The sequence below is a fragment of the Balaenoptera musculus genome, chromosome 8 (genome assembly GCF_009873245.2).
Source record: "Balaenoptera musculus isolate JJ_BM4_2016_0621 chromosome 8, mBalMus1.pri.v3, whole genome shotgun sequence".
Classification (NCBI taxonomy): Eukaryota; Metazoa; Chordata; class Mammalia; order Artiodactyla; family Balaenopteridae; genus Balaenoptera; species Balaenoptera musculus.
In genome coordinates this window covers 53,568,615-53,586,761 of record NC_045792.1, presented here as the reverse complement: position 1 = coordinate 53,586,761, position 18,147 = coordinate 53,568,615, and the positions used below count along the sequence as shown (strand labels likewise).

At 36.8% G+C, this 18,147-nt stretch overlaps 1 protein-coding gene, 1 long non-coding RNA gene and 1 other non-coding gene across 3 annotated transcripts in view; 1 reads left to right on the top strand and 2 right to left on the bottom strand.

Moving 5' to 3' along the window:
- LOC118898933 overlaps positions 1–18,147 on the top strand; it is a 94,212-nt gene that overhangs the window by 6,983 nt on the left and 69,082 nt on the right. The window lies entirely within an intron of this gene.
- RSF1 (remodeling and spacing factor 1) overlaps positions 2,228–18,147 on the bottom strand; it is a 186,384-nt gene continuing 170,464 nt past the window's right edge. Inside the window, exons 12-16 of the mRNA XM_036859776.1 lie at positions 17,631–17,698; positions 16,304–16,511; positions 14,406–14,626; positions 11,953–12,141; positions 2,228–9,851 (exon numbers count right to left, since the gene is read on the bottom strand). Coding sequence (XP_036715671.1) covers positions 9,283–9,851; positions 11,953–12,141; positions 14,406–14,626; positions 16,304–16,511; positions 17,631–17,698 — 1,255 coding nt within the window. The 3' untranslated portion in view covers positions 2,228–9,282. The remainder of the gene's footprint in view (positions 9,852–11,952; positions 12,142–14,405; positions 14,627–16,303; positions 16,512–17,630; positions 17,699–18,147) is intronic.
- On the bottom strand, positions 12,249–12,321 carry TRNAG-UCC. Its single transcript has one exon. It is a non-coding gene; the product is annotated as a tRNA-Gly (tRNA).

Genomic DNA, 18,147 nt, shown 5'->3' with positions numbered 1-18,147 from the left:
ATTATATCTCAGCTTTAAAAACCAAGAAGAAAGATTTTAAAATAAAATTGACAAGAACTTTTATTTTGGAAACCATTGCATAAGCACATCCAGACTATTAAAAGTGGCTGTGTCATGGAGAGGACAGTCATCCTGAAGGCTGCTTCCTAGCCTTCTCTCCCCTTCCAATGTGCCTTTTCTGGTTGTGGGTCCCTGCCTTTCATCCTTGCCTCTTTGGCACTGTCCTGATTCTGCGTATAGTATCTCCCAGTAAAATTTCAGCCTTGCCTTCTCAATCAGTCTGAATCTGAAGCCAACTTTCTGATTTTCTAGAATTGAGTCAGCTTGCTTCTCTTTGATGTTGGTAAGCCCTAGTTAACCTCAAAATTCATCCTTAAAAAAAAAAAAGATGCAATTACTGGCATCCCACTAGCAAGCAATAATGCCGAAGAGAAAAGAAAATGGACATTTCAAAAGAAAAACATGAAACAATTGCAGGGAAAAGGGAGGACCATCTCCCATATTGTAAATTTCAGCTTTCTGTAACAATTGTTCCTCATGATGGAGTTCAGGTATGTTCTTGAGAAGCCTGCTAGGGTCCTAGAGTTTCTCTTCGGAATTTCTGACATTTCAGTGAGAGTTTTCAAATATAGTTTAATATTTCTATAACCTATTTATTTTAAAGACTGGTAGTCAAGTAGGAAACAGATTGGCTGGGAGACAGGATGACACTTGTTTTCCATGATAAGGGAGAGCTTTGTATTGAGAAAGTGAATATAGAGGGATGGAGGTCAGAGAGAAATCAATGAGATGGGAAGACCCAGAGCAGGCAAGAGGGAAGGGGCCAGATCAAGGACACAGGCAGAGGGGATGTGGCAAAAACAGAGGTGACATCTGTTCCTTGGAGACTGGAGAGAAGGACGGGTGCTCGAGTGTGGATAAAGTGGCTCTGAAATGGGCAAAGAGGAACAATAAGGAAGCTATATGTGACCTATACCATGAACTAGTAAGTTCCTAGTTGACTTTGCTTTGCGGATGACTTTATGTGTAAAACTAATGTTGCAAATATGAATTCACATTTCCTTAGAGTGTTTTTTCTTTTTTTTTCATTTTAGACTTTTAGGACCTTAAAGAGCTTATGCAAAGTGATTGAAGAATCAGAATGACACACAAGCATTCATCTCACCCAACATTTAATTTAGTTTCACTAGAAAGTTTTCATTACTTTTTATAATTCTACCGCTACTAAATGATCACAGTATAGTAGACCAATTCTCAGATTTTAAAAGAAAAGAACTCTTTTACATTCTCTGGTCTCATAACCTGAAAGGGATGTGGGTCGACAAGTCATGTTCTGGACCCCACTGTCAGCTCCAGAAAAGAGCTTTGAACTCTCTCAAGGCTGCCACAGCGCTGTCACCCTTAGCCTCCAACACAGCATCTCACTCGTATTTGACCAATTCAGTTTAAGTGAACATTTCAAATAAATCACTAAGCAGCACTGTAGCTGGTCATTTCTTGCCAGCATAGATCAGCTTTCACTCCACTAAGTGAAATTCTGATCCAAAAAGTTCTTTACCTAAATAGTTTATCAATATTTTAAATGAGAACTGCAAGTAATGAACTCCACTAGTTTGTTGGGGAAAAAATGAGTTCGTTGTGCATCCTACTGTATTCCAAGAGTAAGGAAAATCTATCAAATCAACATTTGTAGATGAGAATTATACTCAGGATTGGAAGGGCCCCTTAAATGTCTAACCCCTTTTTAAATGTGTTGATCTATCATAGTCCTGCCAAATGGCAGTTCAGCCTAAACCCAAACATCCCCCTATTGGTGACAGTTCACATCCAAGTTATTAGAGAACTCTGTAAAAAAGAGTTTCCATAGAATAAACGGAAAGCTTTTGCCTACGGCTTCTGCCCTCTGGCCTAGTTCTGTGCTCCCACAGGGCCACACAGAACAAGTCCAAGGCCTCTTTAATGTGTCCGTTCTCCAGAGGCTAAAGATAGAAATCAAGAATAGCTTTCTAACATCTATAATTCACATCCTTGGCAAATAGCCTTAAACATTATTTTGGGGAAATTGATGCACTTGCAAATTTACTTTCTAGATAGTAAGAGAACAATTCATCTATTCCTGGGGTGATAAAAATTTTCAACCTTCATCAACTTAATGAAAACTCTTAACTTTCTATGTGCTACAAAGTTTAAAATAAACTAAGTTTGCAAACACATCATGCTAAATACATCAGATTATTTAATTTTTTTATTATGACAATTGACATATATTAAGTGAAAGAAATGACAGAAGTATTATAATAAAACATTTTGAAAGAAAATTTACACAGTTAGGCCAATAGCCATCAAATAGCTTTGGGCCTGTCTTGTAACACCAAGAGTTTTGATCAGACTAGAGTGAGACACTGAACATTTCATTAACAAAAATACTGGCATGAGCCACAATGTATTCTGGTTGTCACTAACAAGGAATATTGTACTTAAACAACTATGCACTGCAATTCTAACACACTAGGTGTTCATACACTGCAGTTAACCCCTGAAGCTTTAAGCTACCAGGAATTCCTATATTTTCTATGCACAAAATTTACTTTGTGCATTATTGGAATCACATTTCCAGTTTTCAAATCTCTTCCCCCCACCCCCCGATACATGCAGTATGTCATACGTGGCAGAGAGCATGCCAGCTTCTCCTGTTTAACTAATAGCACGTTCCTTATTACTTCAAGAGTTTTATGCTCATCTTGGAGTTTCTGCTTTAGCTCTCATCTCCTAGAAACAAAATAAAGCATTCTGAGAACCTATTCCAGGAATAATTTTTTATGCATAGGAAAATAAAGCATTTCATATAAGCATGTCTGAAAATCCAAGAGGCATTCTGATTAAACACTCCCTGGATCCTAGCTACTACTTTAAAATTAAAATGCAAATCTAACATAAGCCATCTACAAATTCTTATCTGAAATTTGTATTATTTGCCTGGAAATAAATGATTCCCAGGCTTCATTTCTGAACGGATGAGGAGAGCAAAGAAACTGACATCCTACACTAACTGACAATAGATACAGGTAACTTAGGTAGAAGTTATGGATTTAATTCTTTACAAGAATACAGTTGCGCTACAAAGGTGAGAAATTAGAATGGTAAATTATCAGATGGCAAAAAGTAATGGCACTTAAACAAAGGTGTCAATATAACTTATGGTAAAATGTGCCATATAAGGCTTCTAGAATCAGCAGATTTACAAGATTTCAAAATACTTTTTATCAAGTAAGAAGGGAATTGGAATTTGAATCTGATATCCCTTCCTGCCATGCCTCCAGCAGACAGATATTCCTGTGGAATTAAGTCTACTGAATTGAGTCTACAAGAACCAAATCAAACAATTCTAGTTTCTCCTTCTTTTACAGATTGCAAAGAAACCAAGCTCTGTTCCACTCCCAAACCCCATCCCAGCACAGGACACATCCTTTCAAGGTGTATACAAAACCTCCTGGCAGGTTTGGGCAAGCTATAATTCAGATACCATTATCAAGACTCTACTTTGATAAGAGAACAAAACATCAGACCAACACTGAGAATACCCTAGTTAGGCATCACGAAAATCACGCACTTTAAGAATATGCTGCTAAATGCCAAATTTGGGCCATTATAGCTGTTCTTAAATTGAAAATCCATTTACACTAATATAAACTAGATCTGTGTATATATGTCTACATGTGTGTATATGTGCGTATGTGTGTGTGTGTGTAATTTTCATGCAATGATCTTAAAGCTTTGGAGACAGGGTTATTAGCCTAATTTCAAGGCTTGTCCATATAGCAGTATTGATGTGCACCAACTCTGCTAAAGGGCAGGATAATGAAAAAGACCATGGCACAAATTTTTAAACAATTTTAGGTTTAATTACATAATGCACCTGTAGATGTTCTAGCATAAACACAATTGTAAAAATCTACATCCTATTTTAGGGTATTTTTCCACCTCCCCTCCCTTAAAAGCTGTACAGTTATAAAAAAATGTGACTCTCAAGCAAAATAAACTTTTTTTTTTTGCAACATACAAAATAAGTTAAATGATTCAGAAGGTCTTGAGCCATTAAGTTTCCCAATGATTGTGTTCTTGGCCATTCATAAGCACAACATGCAGCTAGCTCCTGGTCTAAGAACAGAACTCAATAAATACATGTCAAACAAAACCCCAAACACTTGAATTAGATTTTAGAAACTGATGAAAGTCAAGAAAATATATAGTTAGGGTTAACAATTCCATTCTTAACTTACATCATCCAGTGGCAAAATGAACAAGGCAGGTCACTCAGTCCCTAGTGCATTTTCTAGCTTGTACCGGTTTGGCAAAAAACACAAATGTAGTTCCTTTAAAAATGTTTTTTCTCATTCAAAATGTCTAAGGAGCTTAATTAATAAATTTCTACTTGTCCAATAATTTGTTATGCCCTCTCATATAACTTATGCATAGGATAGACATCTTAGTTATTAAAATAAAAATCTTTATTAACTGAAATCACTACAATGTGTCAGAATAGGGTTTGCAGCAGCATTTCCCAGAGCGAAATGGTATAAACATGAAAGGAAAAAAAATTGAGCTTACATGACAAAAATGAAAAAATTCACTAATGGAATCATATCCTAATCAATTTCTGAGAGGGTTTATATGAATTTTTAGAAAGTGTCGAGTGTACCACCTAGAGTAGCTATATACCAAGAGCACTACATTTTTGCTTATTAATGACTGCTTGCTTGCTGGAGAATGACAATCTTCAATATATGTTACATAGTTACTTAGCAATTCTTGGCACTCAAAATGTTAATGATAATTTACGAGTGAAATATTTTGAAAACAAATTATTAAGTATACATATAACAAAATAACTCAGTTTAAATACACTGATAGCAAAGGGTCTTGTCTTTCAGGATTGGTATAAAAACAATGAAGTAAATCAGCAGTTAGCTTGCCACTTCCAAGGTAGGTTTACAGGTACAAACTGGGAATGGTGGATAAAATAGGAGTGGAATTTATTCTAAGAAAGTTTAATAACAGATATCAAGCAGAGGACTAGGTAGATACAGAAGGTATGCAGTCTTGGCATTCTTGCTTCTTGGGAGAACCAGGATGTTAAACCAAGAAGAGGAACTTCCCTATTTTTCTCTAGGCTTTGTGTAATTAAATGATGTTCATAATTTCACATCAGTTACAATTATGTCTTATTTTTTATAGTGTCAAATAATTTCAAAGGGTTCATTTTTATTTCTTCTAACATCTAAGATATGTATATACATATTAATTTATATATATATATATACACATACATATATATGTTTATTCCATTTAAAAAAAGATCTGGGTCTTTGAATACTTGTCCTATAGCTGTGAGGCAATGCCATGAATCAGGGACCTGTTTGTTCCACTGTGTTGGTGAAGGGCAGTTCACAACTTTTTCTGAATATTAAACTTGTAAATTCATTAGGTTCCTTTCAATTGTATGGTAGAACTAGCGAACAGTTAACATCTCTTATCCCCACAAACATAAGCTAAAAAGGCATTCCTTGTGACAGAGGAAATTCCATCAGTCCCACTTAAAAATAGCTAACATCTCCCCACCTTTTAAACTCTAAATAACAGTAAACACCTACATTTTTCTTAATATATGTTCTTTGCCCAAATGCATATTATGGGATGGGTTCTATCAATCAAAAAGTAAAAACTGGAGTTTGTAATGTCCTGTTAAAGTTAATTTGTTTAAAAATCTTTTTTTCAACAACTTCTTTAGCATTTGAAGTCCTTCTTTGGTAGATCATTTTTAAAAAATTATCAGTAGACATCAATTTATTCTAAATGAAACTCCTTTTAATTCTTGGAATCTGCAACCTTGACCAACTGGAAAAAGACGTGCCAAGGAAACCCGACCTCAATAAATCAGATATATTCTTGAGAATGTCGCTGCCGTCATTCTCTAGTAATGTGCCAACAACAGAAAACGTTTACACGAAACACTATTTCATCAGCACAAGTCTACAAAACCAAAACATGTTATTTTCAGTCTGAGTTCTTTTCACGTATTTTAATTCAAAGTTTCTGCTTTGTGAAAATTTGTCTAGTTTTCAAACCTTTACAGAAACTGCAAACTAAATATTCTGAGTACTAAACTACATCTCCCCTTAATATATTTGCTATAGACTGTGGAGTTTGATAATGGGAGTCCAATTTGTATTTCCAAAAAGGGGGTTTAAAGTATTAAAGGGCTCTATTACATAGCAGCTATTGGGAGCCTAAATCCATGGTTAGTACTCTAATTACAAGGATCCAAGATGTTCTAAACTCTAGATGAATTGCTGCTTTCCTATACTCTGTCCAGTTCCTAATGACTGAATTATGTCTTTGGAAATAGAAAATGCACTTTTTCCTACATTTTGTTCTTTTTTAACTTCTTCAAAGCATGTTCAGAGTTAGTATTTCAGCAAACACAGACTCTCTGAGGGACTGAATCTAAACACCAAGCAGCAGAATTGTTTTTGAACTGTTCAACATTTAATCAGCCATAATTAACCTACCTGCATGATAACAATTTGTAACTATCAGGTGCTTAGATTGCACTCTTTGTAGATGAAGCATAGTTAACTGGTTTAATCAGAATGTGAAGGGAATTTTCAAAGGGAAACACTATCAAGTTCACAAACACTGAATTCAAGTTTGGTAAATAACAGGCAGCAAAAATGGTATCAATGTCAGTGGGACATTTGCTAAATAGAATACTCAGTCCTTACTAAGATAAAAATTACCTTTTGCTCTCTATAGCAGAAGAGTAAAAAGAACTCCTTATTTCACATTAGGCATCCTGTAAAATAAATAATCTACCCATTTAATACTTCTTCTTGTCATTTGCTTAACTGAAGAAAACTAATAGGCTGAAGCAGAAGCTGGTGTGTCCAGAGGTAGAGAGAGGGTACATGGGAGTTTCTGCACCTTAGTGGCTTTACCCAGCTGTGGGACTAAAATGGTAGCAGGAGCCGGGGCAGGATAGGCCACCTGCACATTCTAACCACTTACCTTGCATTAATAGGAATCCTTCTATTGCCTGCCTGTTTTAGATAGTTAAAAAGGCCAACATTCTTAACTGACTTTCAAATAAATGAAACAAACCTAGCCAGAAAGCAGGCTTGGTAAGTGAATGTGGCTCCTTACATAGCCTTACTTACTGTCTGTGAATGTAAGCCCTTCCCTCCCTTCTGGTGGAACACTGTCTCAAAATAAAAATCACAACTTGCTTGGAACCACATGCTGTTGGTGCATCCTATTTTTAGGCTGCTTTCATTCTTTTATTTTTTATACAGATACATGTACACTGCTAGAATCAAAGCAAAAATATTAATGGGTAGGTACTACAGAACTAAAGTGAAACAAAACAAAAAAAACCAAGAACCAACAAGTGAAAAACAACAGCTATAAACTTTCAAGGCCAAAAGATAAGATTTAAGGGCAACACCTGTGGAGGGAGGAAAAGGAGTATAAAGTTTCTAGAGAGGTATTTATAATGCAAGTCTAATGCCAGCTTTTTAATAATAAAAAAGAGAAGTGCTTTACTACACACTGACTAGCACATATAATGCTTAATGGAAAGAAAAATTAATGAAGTTCCTTGGGCCAGCAGCAGATATGGTGTGTCCATTGCCGGCAACAGACACAACACTGGAACAGAAAACCCAATCCCAGGGCAAAAGTATTCACAGAAGTAATGGCTGAAGGTTTCAGAATTTGACAGGCAAGGTTTAATCACAAGTGCTACACTCTGTACAATGTTATTTATGGCTCTGCCTGAAATTTTACAGCTGTAACAGAAACTAAGACAAGTTCATATTTTAGTGTCAATTACATGTTAGATATTTAGTTAGTTACAAACCCCTTTTTCTTGAAACAAAGGGCTTATCTTCTTTAAAGTGTTGAGATGTTTGAAAAGGATGTCATACCTATTAAGTACATTGGCGGTTTTCAATCAATTCTATATTGGTCGTGTGACTATTAATGAATTTTAATAGAAGTCTAATGGCCAAAGGCCAAAACTACATTCAAACCCTGCTAATATATCCAGGCAGATAGGAAATTCCAACACACACATACACACACACACACACACACACACACACACACACACTAAAACTCAAACTAAAAACCTCCCAAAGGAACTGCTTTGTTTGTAGACTTCAATTTGAAGTAGATACTAAGGGCAAGAATAGACCAGTTAAAATTCACCTGAAAATCCTTTCCCCTTCTACAAATGTGCTAAAATACTGCGTCAGCTTAGCATCCATCTCTTCATGTATGTTATGTATAGATGTACTTCTTTTAAAATGGTATTTCAGATATTTAAATATTAAGTGGCCAGAAGACAAGAGTTACACTATCTGCAAAGTTTACAGTCCACCTGGGCCTTATGAAAGACCACACTCATTTCACTAGTAATTCTCCATGATAGCATATTAAAGGCCACCTCATCACCACTGCATAAAGCTGTTTTAAAAAATTTTTTACTAGCACAATCTGGTTGTCAAAGCTTCATTATACATTTTACTGTACAAATGCTTTTCAGATGATTTTTTTTTTTTTAAACAACAAACTCCGCTATAAGAGAAACTTAGGTTAGAGTTTTTTACGATGGTACTTTTTCGGTCTCTTCTTTATTAAGTGTGGTTATCTCCAATAGTAAACAAGCTGATTTCATGAATGCTGTTACTAAATGACTTATGTATGATGTTATCTACAATTCTCAAACTGCAACAATACAGACTTGAACTTTTAAGCAGTCTGTTAATCATCATCTATGCCATGAATGTTTAAATATAATATATATTTAATATGAAAAAGCTAAAGCACAAGTGCTTTCTCCCACCCCTAATTCTGTTTTTGGGCCCTCACAGATTCGGAATGCATTCTTATCCACCCTTTTCACAAAGTCAGGAGAGCTCAGGAAATATAAAGTCAAAAATATACAAATCTTTGTTGTTACAATAAGATTCTTTTCCCATGACTGAAATTACCAAGGACCATGAACTTGGAAAAAGAAAATCAAAAGGAATTTACAGCAATTATTTATCTTCAAAGTTCAAAACTGGTCACTTCACAGAAAGACTTCAAGGTCTGTTGAAATTTTTCTTCTAAAAAGTCATTCTGTAGTGGAGTTTTCTAGGAAAAATAAAACAGCTTTTAATAACTGGCCCGCTGGTGTGAGAGCTACCGTGGAATAAATTAGCACAAAAATGGAAAAAAGTCTTATAACTGTTCACTGTTACAGACATAATCAACAAGGTCAGTCACTCTCAAAAGCTCATCTTCCTCCTCTTCTGGTGCCCCTGCCTCCTGCCCACCACTTGTCCCATTGGGGGCCAGGCTTGCACTGGCTGTGCTGTTGTCCTTGGGGGTCTGAGGCTTCTCAGTTGGCTTGCCAATCAAGTTCTCAATGGCTTTGCCAGGACTCTGTCCATTGGTGGAAGGTAAGTCCACTAAGCTATAGTCCAAAGGGCTCCCCACCTTGCCTACATTTTCAAAGTCCTCTTCCTCATCACTGTCTATCCGATAGGGCTTTTTGGTGCTCTCTTGTTCTGAGGGCAGGACCCTGGGCTGGCTGTCATGGGCAGGCTGGTCTGCATCTCCATGAGCATTGTCACAACTCTCCTCTTCGTCTGTCTCAATCCGGTGTAGCCGTTTTCGGGATGGTTTACCTTCCTCTTCCTCCTCATCTGCTTCTGAATACTCATCTGTGCTTCGACCCCGCTTTCGAACTGACCGCTTTGATTCTTTAGCTAGCTCATCATCTTCAGAGTTCTTGGATATATAGCTCTCTAGAATAAACAGCACATTTAAGCCATTGGCACAGTTAACCATTAACAGAGTTAAGTAATTCTCCTTTAACAGATTTAAGTAATTCTCCTTTTCCTCCCCATATTCATCCCATGTCCTGCTTTCAGACTTGCATGTACGTAACTATTTCCCTTCAATAACTGGCCTTATTTCTCTCTCCTCTCAGTCCCACAACAATGCCCAATGTGATTCACAGTATACTTTGCCCAAGATTTTAGGAAAGAGCAGAATCCTTAAATTAAATGAAGATAGGCTGGTCACAAACTAAGCAACTCCTTCCCACTAGCCCTCAAATTACGGAGTCATGTAAACATACCGATACGGAAAGAAACTAAGCACCCAATTCAGGACATCTGAAATACTGCGCTAACTCTCATTCCATGTTATTCAGTGTCCTTGGTGGTCCTGAAACGTCTTCTCTTGTTTATACTTGACTCATCTGGTCTCATGGCTTTGCATACCATCCATATGCCAGTGACTCTCACATTTGTTTTAGGCAACCAATCCATAGGTTCCAGACTCATGTATCAAACTGCCTGCTCAACATCTATGCCTGGATTTCTAAACAGGCAGAACCAAGCTCCTAAACTTCTTCCTCAAACCTGAGCCATTCTGGTCTCCACCATCTTGGTTATTGGCAACTCTATTCTTCCAATCCCTCAGTCATCCGTGATTCCTTTCTTTCTCCCATCTAACCCAGTAGTAAATCCTATGGGTCTACTTTCAAAGTATATCCATAATTTGACTGCTTTTCACCCCTTTACTGCTACTGCTCTAGTCTCACCCACCATCATCATCACCTGGCCTATTTCAATGGCCTCCCAACTAGATTCCTAGATTTCCTCCCTGTCCCCTTCAATGTACTCATAACACAGATACCATAGCAAATTAAAATGTAAGTCAGATCATATCACTCCTCTGCTCAAAATCCTCCAATTATTTCTCATCTCACACAGAATAAATTCCAAAGTCTATACAATGGTCTACTGCACTATCTAATATGGTACCCACTAATCACATGTGGGTATCAACATTTCTTTCAGGTCTTTACTCAAATGTTATCTTCTGCGTGAGGCATTCCTTTGGTACCCTATCTGAAATTTCACCTATGCTCCTTTTCTCCTTTACTTTTCTCCGTAGCATTTATCTCCACCTAATATATATTCTACTTATTTATCATGTTTATTGTCTCTCTTCCCCCAACTAAAATAAGAGTTACATGACAGAGTTATATGTTTTTGGTTATTCTTTTCACTCTTCTATTCCCAGTGCCGAGGACAGTGACTAGTTCAGTAAGTATTTATTTTTAATAGTTGAATTAATTAATTTATATCTGTCTTTAATGACACATGAAGATAAATACACATTCACCCAGATGTTTACCTCCCTTCTTTAGTCTCCCATATCCAAACATTTTTTTCCCTTGCTCTCCTGGCTTGGGCTCAAACTTAAATGACAAGGATCTATGAAAGCAAATAATCTTCAAAACAGACCATAAACAATGGAGAATTAAATATATAAAAAAGAAATGGGGGAAGGTAAGGGTTAGACTCATTTAAAATGAACTTGGGAAGAACTCTGGAATAACTACAAAGACTAAATGGATATCACAAGTTCATATTTTAGATCTTTTCCTGTACTTCTGGTATGGGGCACAGCTAAAGCTATTAAGAAATAAAAGTTTACCAAGTAAAGCTCACTGTTACGGTGGAGAGAGACAGTAGGCACCCTTGGTTTGGAACTGTTCAGGTATTCAGGACATAGGAGGTTATTTCAAAATGAGGGCCATAAATAATAAGGGAGCAGAAGAAATCTTGTTCAGATCACAATTTTCTGATACTCTTCCAGTTTCAATGGAGAATTTAATTATTACAATGAAGACCTTAAAAGTTAGTATCTTATCAAGTATCAGTTATTTAAACTATAAGTTGACCAGGAATAAAATAATGGGTTTTGTCTCAAAGATATTACGGGTTATATTAAATTTCTAAGAAATGGTACAGAATCATCATCCTGAGTCCACTTTATAATTTGTACTGCTGTCTTGTCCAAACTTCTGTAAACTGGAGAGCTATTCCTTACCTTCACTCTCTGAGCTGGAAAGCCTACGCTTGTGAACTCGTCTGATTTCTTTACCACGTCGTAAACTCTTCTGGGAACCATCACTTTCTGAATCTTCTTTATAGTTAATTTGTCTTTTCTGGTTCCTCCTTGACCGCCTTCGCCGAGTTTCTACAAAATCATCACTAAAACCATCACTAAAATCACTTTCTGTTAAAAAAAAAAAAAAAAGAGGAGAAAGGAAAAAGAAATCAAGCACAATTTTTTTTTTTTTTAAATTTATTTCTGGCTGTGCCGTGCAGCATGTGGGATCTTAATTCCCCGCCCAGGGATTGAACCTGGGACTCCTGCATTGGAAGTGCAGAGTCTTAACCACTGGACCAGCAGGGAAGTCCCATCAAGTACAAATTTTAATTCCACTAAATAGAAAAGTAGTTAGCTTAGGTTATAAAAATATAAAGCTATTAGGCAGAGTTCAGTCATAACTTTTAAATGAACAGTAATCATGTCTGTCATTTTCTTCTTAATAATATGAGTACATCTGGGGGGGCTTTAATGCCAAACCTCACAAATGTATCCTATTAGCAGTCAACCCTCAAGATTAAAAAATGTTTTACAGGGAATTCCCTGGCAGTCCAGTGGTTAGGACTCCGCACTCTCACTGCCAAGGGCCTGGGTTCAATCCCTGGTGGGGGAACTGAGATCCTGCGGTGCAGCCAAAAAAAAAACAAAAAAACTTTTTACATAATCCTTATCTCATACAACCTAGAGCTACCCAGTGAGCTGCATGGCTGCCACAACTGCTCCTCTTGGTGGATAGTTACTACGTTGCCTCATGATAATCTGCTTTTCCTATGTATGTAGCTATATGGCTACAGTCATAGCTTCACAATGTACTGCAGAGGTTAAACTTTCTAACCACAAAAAACTGATGCGCCTGTTTCAAATAAGTACAGAACTGGAGTTATATTTTTGCCTTTTTTCCATGCGGAATTAAAATCTGCTAAATACAGCTCATGGGGCTACTTTAACTTTCAAAGCACTGCTAAATAGCACTATTCTTGTCATGTCACCTCTGATCAATAAACCAAAGTCAGACTATGGCATTGTGTCAGAGCAGTTTTTCAGGAATGCTAACAAATTCCACTGAATCATCATATCTAGCTTTGTTTTCTAATGGATTTCAAATATTTCAAAACAGCTAGCCAACAGTTTAAAGGGGTCCCCACTGGCCAAATCTAGGGCAAAGTGTGTCAAAATAGTGATGGTAACATATATCCACCGACTGAAATAAGAATCTGTTAAGTCCACACTGATACAAAGAAATAAATATATAGGGGAGAAGAGAAAGCTCTTCCTTACAGAACACCAAGTATTAAATATAAAAGGAAGGAAGGAGTTAGAAAACTCATGAATAAATGCTAAAGCTAGTGGGTGAAACATCTGATATGGAACAGGATATTTACAGTCTCAAAATATCTTCCTATGAATTATTTATTAATTACAAAGGGAAAATAATAGAGAGACCTGGAGGACATACATTAACTCTGTGATATTCTTGCCGAAAATGTATAACTAGAATCTAATCACAAGGCTACAAAAACCCAAATGAGGTATGTTTTACAAAATAACTAGTGTGTATTTTTCAAAAATGCTACATTCAACAAAGTTTGAGGAATATTACAGATTAAAGGAGACTAAAGAGACGTGAATAAATGCAATATGTAATTCTGAACTATATCCTTGACCAGGAAAAGATGTTTATATAAAGGACAATATTGGGACACCTGATAAAATTTGAATGTATACTGTTGATTAGATAATAGTATTTTATCAATAAAATTCCTGATTCTGATATTGTACTGTGGTTATGTAAAACTCCACAAGCCTGGCCTAAGTTGGGGATATAATACTCCTGTCTGTGGCACTTCCTCAGTAAGACGACAGCTACCTATCTGCCAATCCCATAAAGCACTCCTATCTGTTCTTTTACCTGCTGTGCCTCTCATTATTTATTTAGTTAACAGAGATAAGCATAAGCTATAATAACATCAACGACTGATAATTCATAAAAACTAACAATCATAATCACCGATCATGATCTAAATGTTAGAGATAATTGGTAATCTTTCTCTAATAGCTAGACATCTGAGAAAAATGTTCTCAGATTATTAAGAATGATTCCCAAGAAACACTATGAAGGTAAAGTCTAGGCATGGAAACACTTGGCACCAAAAGGATTCATCACAATCCTAAATGAATCTGGCATGAAGTTAACATATCCATCTGTATCTATCTTCTCAGATGTGCTTTATGTGAAAGATTTAATTAGTGGTGAATCATAAGAACAGAACTCAAAGTTTCATCAGAAAGCTTATATTACAATTGAATGGAATTTTATTTTAAGAAATCTTAATTCCAGAAGTCATAAGAATTTACTGACTTCGTGAGATGTGGATACAAATTATTTTTACCAGAGTCTCTACTATTCTCCTCAGATTCCTCCTCTTCATCATCATCGGAGTACTTTTTCTTTGGAGTCTTTCTCCGCAAACGCCTGCTTTGCCTCATAGGCCGGGAGGGATGTCGCCTTAGTCTTCGGCTACAGAAATCAGTGTCGCTGTCATCATTAGATGGTGGGTCTTCTTCACTTTCATCTGGGTTCTCATCAGATACAACAAACTCATCTTGAGATCTGTCCAAGAGAAACCAAATGAATTATGATGGTACACTCAAAACCGTGAACCCGTTTTTGAGTTCTGAGTTCAAATTCTAACAAGTCCAGTGAATTATTAAGTAACGTTTAATGTAAAATATCCAGTTAACTGTATCAGTTTCCCTGTTTATAAAATGAAGAGATGTTTTGCCCCCTCTCCTTTTTTTAGAAGGAGTTATGAACATGAACTGATGCTGATTTTTGTACATAAATTGCTTTGGCCTCTTGGGAAGTCCCCCACATACCTCAAATTCAACATGCCCAAAAGTGAACTCATTATTTCCTAACCTACTCCTCTCTTCTGTTCCCTAGCCTGGTATTTGGTACTGTCACCCATCCAGTAATTCAAAGCAGAAACCTGGTATTTATCCTAATTTCTTTCTCCCTTTTCATTTCTCACATCTAATCAATGACTCATTCCTCCGGAGTCTACCTCATAAAGGTAATATCTCAAACGTGATACCTCTTCTCAGTTCAGGCTCTCATATCCCATCTAAACTACTACAGCAATTCCCCAAAGTCTCTTTAATCTCTACACTCATTTTCCCTCAGTAAATCCTCCGAATGAATGCCAGGATGAATCTTTCTGAAACATAAACCTCATATTAGTCTGGTATTTAAAACCATTCAGTGGGTTTTCATCATCTTCAGGAAAGAGTCCAAATTCTTATGCATGACAAACAAAATACTCCATCATCTGGTTCCTTTTTATGTCTTGGCCACATTTCCAGCAGGGCACTTTCTGCTGCTTCCTCAATTCTTCTTATCCTGACACCAGGAGTTTCCTAAATATTCTATGACGTTTTATGCCTGGCTGCCCTGGACAGGATTTCTCTGCTTAGAATACTTTCTTTCCTTCACTGCTTCTAATCTCAAATTCATCAATCTGCCCAATTCATTCTTCACATTTCAGATAAAACTTTATTTCTACTCTGAGGCTTTCCTTGACCTCCCTGGATTGATCTGGCCCTTCTCTGTACCCTGACTTATGTTTTAGTAGCTATCATATCATGCAGAATGACTTTTTTGTGGTTTATATGTTTGTTTCCTCCACTAAACAATATGAGAGGAGAAACTTTGTGGTATTCTTTCCATACCTGCTCTGCAGGGAAGCCTTTCCTGATCTTCCATACTGAATTACTTGCCCCAACCCAAACCCCTATGGGTCACCAGAGAACAGTTTCTAAATACTCATACCTGTCCATTTCTCACATTTGACTGGGAACCTCTCATGGTCATGGTGGCAGAAGGTGGCACAGAGGTACACCACAAATGAATGCTAACTGCTGTTCATGAAACTTAAATACAATGTTGAATATTAAACCAACAAGCATAGGGACTTCCCTTCCCTGGTCCAGTGGTTAAGACTCTGCACACCCAATGCAGGGGACACAGGTTCGATCCCTAGTTGGGGAACTAAGATCCCACATGCCGCATCGTGTGGGCCCCCCCAAAAAAACAAACAATAACCCATAAAACTTCGTTTTAATCTAGAAAGAACCAAAATCAGCATCGCTGAATTTGTTTAAAGTATCCTGAAAACAGATTGTCTATGTGCATGAAGAACAAAAGCTCCATCAGAGCAGGGCCAAGCTTATCTGGTAGGCCTGTTCAAGCCTGGACCTAGAGAATGGGATCTACTGACAGACCACGCACCCATCACTGATCTTGAATTCATCCTCGCTCTCTTCTTCATCCAGGTTGCTGTCGCTGTCCAGATCATTTAGTCGCCGGCGTTTCTTCCGGCGAGCAGCAGCTGCCCTCTGGGGTCGTTTATTTTCTTTTCTTTCTTCATCCAAAATAGTAGAGATATCTTTTCCACGGTGGCCTGTGATAGTGGAGATATCTTTTCCTCGGCCAACTCCTGAGTCCAGGGGGAAGGGTGTAGGGCAGGTGAGGGGAAGAGAGGGAGGGAGAGAGAGAGAAAACTATATGTTTATTAAAAGCTTCCCTTTAATATCTACAGATTGTCCTTAGCAGATTTTCATTTCTTTATTTTCTTCCTACAGATATGCAATTTTCTCACAACTTTAGCTGACAGAGCTCTCTTTTGTTTATCCTACTAAATAGAAGTTTACTATGTAGAGAACTTGCTTCTTCAAAAATTTTGATATGATTCATGTACCATAATATTCACCCTTTTAAAGTGTATAATTCATAGGTTTTTAGTATAGTCACAAAGTTGTGCAACCATCACCACTAATTCCAGAGCATTTTTATCACCCCAAAAAGAAACCTCATACCTATCAGCAGTCACTCAAGAATCTCTTCTTGAAAGCTGTCTTTTGGACATGGCTTTATAGAAAGAGGCCAATCCATTTTTAAATTTTTTTTTTAAACTGTGTTTGCAGGGCAGAGAAAGTGAGAATTCAGCAGCAAAGATGTAAATAAGGCACACATGTCTGGAAAAGCTAGTGACTTCTTCAGTTTCACTACAAACAGCCTACTTATTATTAACCCTTTCTAGAGCTTTCATAATAACACTGTAGCACTGGTGATTTCCTACATAGCTCTTTAATTAAATTATCTTCAAATTCTTCTATTTTAATGTCACCCATTAAAGACTATGAAATTAATAAATTGATTTTTAATTGAAAGCAATCATTTAGATTCTGATTATCCATAATTTTTGTGACTTTGTAGCAGTAGTGATCTAAAAATGGAAAGACAACAGCAAAGTTTTCTGTTTGGAAGCAGAAGAAAATTTTTTAATCTAGGGAGGAACATTTAACCTAGGGAGGAACATTTATGTTTCATATCAGATTATAAAATAATACTATTTTTAAAATAATTAGAAGCTCTGAGTCTATACATTGACACCGTGTCCAGAGATTATTTTGAATCTCAGACAGTTAACATCAGTAGTGATCGTGATACATACTGAGGAGAGTAAGAAAATATGCTTGCTCACTGCTCTAATCAGGGCATCTTAGTTAATGTATTGGCTGAGTTAGATGAAAAAGAGAGAATGATAGACACATACCTCCTCCATCAGCCTCTTTGATATCATCTTCTATAGCTTCATCAATTGCTTCGTCAAACTCATCAAATCTAAAATACATACAACAATCACATTACAGCCTGTCCTGGCATATGGGTTAGGAAAATTGCCTCTGAAGTGAAAAAGGGCTGAATGTGAAACTGCTCTCTGCTACTCTGGGGCTGTGGGACTTGGATTAGACCACCTCAGTCCTGTTAACCTCAATTTCTTTGGTAAAACAGAGATTTATAAATCAGTATCTAATTCTAAGTTGTTTTTTCATTTTCAAAGATCATCTATACCAGGCAGCAACAAATATTTTTGTAATGGGCTTTGTAGACTGTACAATCTCTGTTGTAACTACTCAACTCTGCCATTGTAGTGCAAAATCAGCCACAGACAATTTAAGTGAATGAAAGTAGCTGTGTTCCAATATAACTCTATTTATAGACACTGTGATTTGAATTTCATGTAATTTTCAAATAATTTTATCCTTCTGGTTCTTTTTTCAACCATTTAT